The 7,977-nt window shown below is 47.0% G+C and overlaps 1 protein-coding gene across 3 annotated transcripts; it reads right to left on the bottom strand.

Moving 5' to 3' along the window:
- Nucleotides 1-1,053: 1,053 nt before the first annotated feature.
- Nucleotides 1,054-7,934, bottom strand: DTYMK (deoxythymidylate kinase). 3 transcript variants are annotated; one of them, XM_074912595.1, is made up of 6 exons: nt 7,694-7,934; nt 7,141-7,249; nt 6,029-6,123; nt 5,147-5,155; nt 3,787-3,899; nt 1,054-1,632 (listed from the first exon to the last, which is right to left on the bottom strand). In XM_074912595.1, exons 1-6 carry the CDS (start codon nt 7,821-7,823, stop codon nt 1,522-1,524), a joined length of 567 nt encoding a protein of 188 aa, XP_074768696.1. In that variant the 5' UTR covers nt 7,824-7,934; the 3' UTR covers nt 1,054-1,521. The 3 variants fall into 3 exon arrangements, with proteins under 3 accessions (XP_074768696.1, XP_074768695.1, XP_074768697.1); XM_074912594.1 differs by lacking the exon at nt 5,147-5,155 and having other exon boundaries at nt 3,787-3,984; nt 6,033-6,123; nt 7,694-7,857; XM_074912596.1 differs by lacking the exons at nt 5,147-5,155; nt 6,029-6,123 and having other exon boundaries at nt 3,787-3,984; nt 7,179-7,249; nt 7,694-7,927.
- Nucleotides 7,935-7,977: the final 43 nt, after the last annotated feature.

The following is a 7,977-nucleotide window of genomic DNA, read 5'->3' on the forward strand; positions in this document are numbered from 1 at the left end:
GACACAGTGCTTGTGCTGAAAAGCTGTTGGCATTGGCAGGCCCTTTTGTTGAGAGCTAGTCACTCAGGACCCATATCCCTCTTGATTTGTACACAAGAAGAGTTACTACTTGTTTCATGTTCGTGCTTTTATGGTTAAGGAACCTCAGCCAGACAAGATTTTACCTAAGTGTTAACGCAGCCCAAATAATAGAGCTAAGCTCAGCTTTATTAGATCTTTAACAAGTGTTTCAGGCTTTTTAGTCAGAAGCTTAAAGCTAATATGAATTAAATTACTTCTCTGTGTGTCATCTTCTTCCACTGTTGCTGGAAGGGCCTGATTTAGCATTACAGGTGCTCACCTCCTTCACAAGGAGTTTCTGCTACCAGGTGCTGTGCAGCTATAGAGGGAAAGCAGCAGATTTTCTATTTCAGTGGATGCTTGCATTAGCAGTTTTGTTTAAAACTTTTATCTTCCTCTCCCTGCTAGTGGATCGGTTCAATCTGCCTCTCTCTTAGAGCTAGAGCAGGATTCAGTCTCTGTATGGCCAGCTTGGAGACAGTCCAGTCCACACTGCTAGAAGGTGAGTTAATTGTCCAGCAGATAGAGATGTTAACTCTCCTGGTCATCCCCGTATCCTAGTGCACCTTGAAAATTACTTAATTTACCATTCCAGTTTATTGGAGTTTAGTGGTCATTACTGATGACTTAGGTGAATTCATAGCTGATCTGATGTGGCAGCCTGTGCCAGGCTGTTTAAAATTCCTCTGGGGTCAGTGTAGGAGTCACAGGTGACTACTCCTCTGATCTTGGCCACAGGAGTAATTAGACCAGTCAAAAATAATTTATGTGCCACTCACCCTTCAAACTAGCCTTGCTATGAGCTAATAAATCTGCTCATAGCAGTTCAGTTTCTGTATTGTTCTCTGAGGATCAGATTTAAATTCATCTCTACCCTCATTCCACAGCTCTAGCACACTGCTCTCCCTGGATTTAGAACCTGAACCACACCACCATATATCCTTCTAGAAGATAAATGATCATACTGAAAAAAAAGAAAAAATACCCTGCACAAAATGTTTAAAAGAATAATTTATTAGCAAGCCCTCTACAAACTGGTTTCAGCATCAGGGATGCATTTCCTAGAGGCAGAAGAAGCAGAAACAGGGCAGTTCCCCATAACTGGGAAGGCTGTTGCCTGCCGGTTGCTGTGTCTGTGTCCAGGGGCAGCCCTGGGTTTTGTACCCACATCTGTGCTACAGGACTGGTGCTAGAACAAGAACTCCTGCTTGAAGTAGGAGGTTTTTATGAAGAATTCATTACGTGCTCATCGCATGTTCATTTATAAAACACAGAAGGGACTATGCAGGATGGAGGGGAGGAGCAGATAAAAATCCCAAGGGCATCAGCACCATGCTGGACCCAGAATATATGCAATCAAAGCTGTGGTTACTGGAAGGTGATGTAGGGGAGTCATCCAAGTGAGGAAGATCCAAGAGGTGTTTTCTCCTTTAAGTCTAAAAGGATAACCTGTATGAAGTTTTACTTCCAAAGTTCTCCCAAAGGTTTATTCTGAACCTCCTGCATGGTTTCCTCTGCAATGGACTTGATTTCTCTGTGCAAATCTTCTATGCTCTTTGATGCATCCATTGTCTGTTTCCAAGACAAAAAATACAGAAATGTGTTCCTCAATTAACACCACCAAATGAGAAAAACCTGGCTGTTATCTCTGCTTCCCTCTTTACTCGATATTGTTACTATTCATGAGCAGTGAAATGAGCTAATTACACGTCCTGTGCACTGCTTCTGGAGTGGAATTGGAAAAACCTATTTTATGTAGGAATAGACATTTAAGTAGTAGATGTGGGGCTAGATGAAGGGAAACAGAAGAAATGGCTGCTGCAGCATGTTGCTTATTGACAGTGTTTGGGGCATGTAACAAAGGCAGGTAAACGTTCTTCATCCTGTACTGTCATCTCCCAGAAACATCAGTCCTTCAAAATAAACTCCACCCACAATGGTAGGAACCTCTAAAAATCCATCATAGGATGTTCCAGTTTAAGATATAATTTTTTTTAAATAGTGCAAGCTGAGGTGGTAGAGCTATACAGTGCTATGTTCCTCAGGTTGATATCAAAGAACAGCAGCATCCCTCCCATGTGGTTAAGGGCATGACCAAGGAGAGGAAAGGATTTGGTGAGAAGATGTAGAGAAGTACAGATTCATCAGAGTGATCTATACAATACTGTCCCACACACCATTGCTGAGAATGAGAAGGCTGTGAGGATATGCACTAAACAGACTTCATGATTAAATGGCAGCCTTTTCATTTCACAGCACAGCCAGCACCCCACCTTTGTGCTCACAGAGTCTCCTCAAGCAGCCTGCTGATCTCTATTTATCTGTGTAACCAATGGTACTGAGCTGCATTCCAGGCCTTGGACTAAACAGTTCTCTGGCAATGTTTGATGTCTGTTATTCTATCTGATACTGAAGGGCAATGAGACAGGAATGGTAACTACACCTTTAATGTGTACTGAAAGTAGATTTTCATCACCATTTCAGAGACACCTCTTCATCATCTATTCTGATATTTATCTGTTTGGTAGTTGTGTGCTTTGGGATATTTAAAGAGATGTGTTGCTTTAAGTGAAAATTCCTTTCAAACAATGGATAGGAAACAAAAGAAATAACAGAAGACATGTAATAAGAGATGTGTGGTCCACTGCTGGAATCTCTGGAAGAATCAGTTTACAGACTATACAGAAGTTCCACATTGTCTCATATGACAGCATGCTTATTTTCGTTTAATGAATTATTTTGGGTTTTGTGCTATGTTACGTGTTTTCTGTCAGCTTATTTTTCCAGTCATCGTGATGTAGGGAAGGTCCTATCATAACATTTACTGGAATAAAAGTCCTAGTTTGGTGATTGTTATACATTTAGAACCTGAAGGCCCTAACAGTACACAAACTCCATGTTATATAAACATGACTCTCTGGAACAGGCAGTGAAGAATTACTTTTACCTTGCAGTCTGCTCATTTGGCAAATCTGTGTACATCTCCAGCTTCTGGTGACTAGTATCCATAACCTGCATCCTCCTGTGTCTGCATGAAAGCTACAGAATAAAGAGATGCTGCCCATACCTCATGATCGAGCACTGACAGGGTGATGGAGATGGTAATAAGGATGCCCCCACCAGAAAACCTCTGCCTAGATGATCTACACACAGGATAAATGGGGAATGCTTCCTCTTCTGGGATAAGGCTGTGCAGTCCGCTGCAAACAGCTCCAAGGAATGAACAAGAAGGAAAAGCAATGCAGCAGCGTGGAACAAAAAAAAAAAAAATCATGTATTTAGAGAGACTTCTGGTAGCGTTAAGACAGCAAGTGCTGATGGAAACTGGCCCTGTGAGAAGAAAGGTGTCAGAGGGATTCCAGAATCCTTGGCAGATGCTGCAGGACATCAGGCAGGGATGCTGCAGGAAACAGGCAGGGAAGAGCATGGGTGTGTCCCACTGCTTTTTACCCAGGTTTGTCTTTTAAGAAAGAGAATGATTTCCAGAAAGCTATTTTGGAAAACAAATCAACCAAATGTCTTCCCTCTACCCCAACAGGGCCCCATAGGGTGACCTGGAGCAGGGAGTTGCCTGCCCTCTCTGCCAGAGTGGAGTGGCCATGGCTGGGCCCCAGTGTGTCCCCCCGTCCAGGAGCAGGAAGGAGGGGCAATGGGCACAATTCAGGAGCTCTCACAAGAGATCCCCACCCTCATCTGTGACAGGCCCCTTTAGGGTTATTTCCTCACCTTCCAGTTTAACGTCTTGTCCTTCATCAGACGAGAGAATGACTGCAGAACCTTCTCTTGGAAGGAGCTGTTCTCATAACGTTCATTTCCAAAGTTCCCTCGTTCCGCAGCTGCTTCTGGGCTTAAATGAAGAAACAGAATCACATCGGGCTTTGGGAGTCCAACATCAGGCTGTTTGCACCAGTCCAGGCAGAAGTTCTGTCCCAAACAAAAACAGAGCTTGAGGTGAAAGAAAGGAATGTGAAGAAGGGAAAGAATCAGGTTAGCTAGTTAGGGGGTTAGGGAGGGAGCAGCCAGAGAAGAGAATAAATGCAGCCTAAGCACAGGCTACAAACTGGAAAGGCTTATCACATGGGAATTCAGTCCTTGTAATTTTGGGGGGCCAGGTTTTGCTAGGTGCTGTGCACCCCTCATGCTCATTTAAGTTGGACAGATCTAAAGATTTTAACATTTTCTGCAGAGCTAAATACCAAGTCATATTCTGAGTCTCCATACAGCTGTTACCAGTCCAAAACATCATACAGTTTTAGTGTGAATCTTCTGAGCCCATGGAGGCTCCTTTTCAGAAAAATACCTGCCCTAACCAGGAATTTCAGCCCAGACACAAGAGACAAAGCTTTCCAGCTCCTGGATCTTGTTGTCAGATTTAAAGGCTTCCATCAGGGCACAGGAATCTATGATGTGGAGAGACCACTGAGGCTTGTCACTTACTGCCCATCCACATGGGCACCAGTGATACTATCAGGGTGATCTTAAACGTACCAAGAGTGACTGCAGGCTCTGGAGGTGAGGGTGCAGGGCATGGGAGCCCACAATCAACTCAGTGCTTCAAGGAAGCGAGTAAAGGCTTGGGCAGGAATGAATGTAGGTCAACTCTCAGCTGCACAGCTGGTGTTGCAGACAGGGCTTCAGCTTCTGTGACCACAGGACACTCTGAGGATGAGTGGCTGCTGAGCAGGAATGGGGTGCATCTGATGAAGTGGGATGCGTCTACACAAACAGGCTGGCTAAGCTTTAAACGTCAGGGGAAGGTTTGCAATCTGTAGAGAGCTGAAGGTGGGAGGCCAGGAGGAAATGTCTGGGGGATGATACAGTAATGGAAGCTCCCCTGAAAGCAGCAAAAGTGGGGAAGAGTAACAGGGGCAATGTTGGGATGGGGCCTGCTACAGACTGCCTGGTTAGAGAGGAAGTTGATGAACATTCTTTAGGCAGCTGGAAGAAGGATCACAATGGCAGGTCCGGGTACTCATGGAGGATCTCAACCACCTCCCTATCTGCTGGCCACAAACAATCCAGGTTTCTGGAGTGTGCTGAAGAAATTCTTGACACGGTGATTGATAAGCCAGTGAGGGGAGGTGACATGCAAGAACTGGTCAAAGATGTGAAGGTCAAGGGCAGCGGAGAACACGAGACAGTGGTTTAAAATCTGGAGAGGAGTCAACAAGACAAACAGAAGCACCAGCATGGACTTCAGAAGGGCAGATTTATTAGGGACCTCTTAGCAGGATACCCCGGGAAACTTGTGTGGAAGGCAGAGGCACAGGAGAGCTGGCTGATCTTCCAGGACAGCCTCCTCAGAGCACAGTTCAGGAGGATCTTACAGCTGTGTAGAATGATCTAAAGGAAGGCTGACAGAGCTGACTTGGCTTGAAAGCAGACAGAAACAGGCCAAAACGCACAAGCGGGAATGTGAGAAATTCAGGAATGAAGAAAATAATGTTTTTTATGAGGGTGAGCAAACACTGAAAGAAGAGCCCAGAAAGGTTGTGCATTTATATCCCTGGAGATACTCAAACCTTGGCTGGATGTGGCCCCAAGCAGCCTGCTTGACACTTGAACCTATTCTTGAGCAGGAGGCTGGACTTTGGGACTTCCACAGGTCCATGCACCATTCTTTTATTCTTTGCAAATTTATGGGCCAGCAGCCAGGGCAAGTGTGGAGAATCTCAAATAAACTTGCAAAATCATTCTCCAGAGTCAAACAGGCCGGCTTCCCCACAGCCAGGAGTCTGTCCAGATTTATAAAAAGTAACCAAATTAGTTTCTCTGCTCTTTCTGGGAAGTGGTAGACCTAGGCAAAACAACCGCATCCATACCTGAGAGGCAACTTCTACCCCTCCATTTTAATTCTCATTTCCGCAGAGCAGGAGCCTGGGCCATGCATGCCAACATCTGTATCAGGCCTCTAACTGGAGCTTCTTTCCCGAATGCAGAGAGGGGCAGGGGCTGCTGGAGTTCTCACTCACCTCTTTGGCACTTGTGAAGGCCACTCCAGAGAAGGCGTATCTGTCAACCACAAGCGTGATCCCTTGATGTAGTTTCTCTTTCATCAATGGTCTGAAAACCATGTGGAAGAAAACAAAAAACAAATTACATTCCTTTATAGCAATACAAATTAAAGGAGTTCATCTAAGATGACTCATGAGGTCCGTGCTTCTCTATTAATGTACATCATTAACAGTGATTGTTAGCAGTGTTAGGGTTATCTGAAACGTTGGTTGCAGATAAATAGCTATTTGTATTCTGTCCTCTAGCAGACACTAAACAAATATCCTTTCAAGACACCAAAGTTCAGGGTGCCCCAGTCCTATCCCTGCTCTAGGCAGCTCCATGGCTTACAGGCAAGACCACAGATGAACTATAATCAGACATGAACAGCTTAGTCCTCTTCCTTTTCTAAGTGGTGCAGTAGATTTGTGATATGCTCTGCCTAAGTCACAGAAAAGCATTCTTTATTCACAACAATGACATTTCTTATTACAGCTCACTCATCTGCCTTATGCTTTCCCAGTATGCTGGGCACCACCACTACAGCAGAATTGGCAAAGCTTTTTTATCGAAATTAAAACATTTTGCAATATAGATTTCCAGGTAAAAACAACAGCTGACACTGATTTCCCTAGCTCCACACACAAAGACTCAGGGGCCAAAAGCAAGGACAGCCACTTACGGCTGAATGCAGCCTTTGGCAAGAGGGCACGTTTGGACACGATTCCTTAACCACTCTGTCACTCACATGGATTTCCTTGCAAAGCAAGGTCTCTTCATTCAGGAAATAAAGTAAACTCGCAGTCTAGGCTGGTACAGTCTCAGCTCCCCAGTTCTTAAATGCAGTACAGTACAGGGATTGGAATTATACCTATGATTTAACACCCTCCCCCCCAAAAAAAACCCAAACCATGGGATTTGATCTAAGAATAAATCCAAAACTGTGAGAGTCCTCAAAACATTGTTTCTGGCCATGTTTTCCTTGCTAAACAGGCTTATACCTACTGCATTCACTGCAAGCTAAAACCCGGGAGGATTCAACACCATGCGTTTTTCTTTTACAACTTAACAAACATTAATCTTTACACGTGTTCCCAGCGGTTAGCTGAGAAGAGCAGGTGAACGGTGTGGTCCTCCAGGTTCTTCTCCTTCACCAGGTAGGAGCCAATCAGACGCCCAATCTCCGTCGTTCTTTCTGTAGGAAAAAAGGGAAAAAGCAATAAACGCTGCCCCAAGCTGTTCTTGCCAAAGGGGTATCTGTCTGTCCGGGGGTGGGGGTGCACGTCAGTCTGGGAGTCAAACTGTCTGTCATGGGTGGCAGGTTGGTCTTTCCAGGGCTGGGGTCTATCTGCCTGTCACGGGTGGGATGAGGTCAGTCTGCCACTGGTGGGAGGAGGACGATCTGTCGAGGGCCAGGGTTTATCTGTCTGTCACAGGCGGGAGGAATTTGGTCTCTCTGAGGGTGGGGGTGTCCGTCTGTCTGTGGGTCTGTCCGAGGATGGGGGTGAGAGGCCGCGTGTGCCACGAGAGCCCTCGGATGGCGCCCCCCCCCCTGGGGGCGCACGGGGCGCCGCGGGCCCGGCCTAGCGGGACTCCCTCACCCCTCCCCGTCTCCTCCTGGCGCCGGCAGGTCCCGTACCCGGGAAGCGGAGGAGGTCGGCGCGGTGGCCGTCGGCCCGCAGCGCCTCCACCAGCCGGCGGCCCTGCGTGCTCTTCCCGGCGCGGTCCACCCCCTCCAGCACGATCAGCGCCCCGCGCCGGCCCGCCATAGCGCGCGCGCTGCCGCCCGCCCCGCCCCTTCCGCTACCGCTCGGCCAATCCCGGTGAGCGCCTCCGGGCCGCTCTAGGCGTCCGAAGGGCAGAGAGGCGCCGAGGTCCTCCCGGGAGGCGGGAAGGGAGGCACCGCCCCCCCTCCCGCCCCGC

Source organism: Athene noctua, chromosome 8 (genome assembly GCF_965140245.1).
Source record: "Athene noctua chromosome 8, bAthNoc1.hap1.1, whole genome shotgun sequence".
In the NCBI taxonomy this organism is placed as follows: domain Eukaryota; kingdom Metazoa; phylum Chordata; class Aves; order Strigiformes; family Strigidae; genus Athene; species Athene noctua.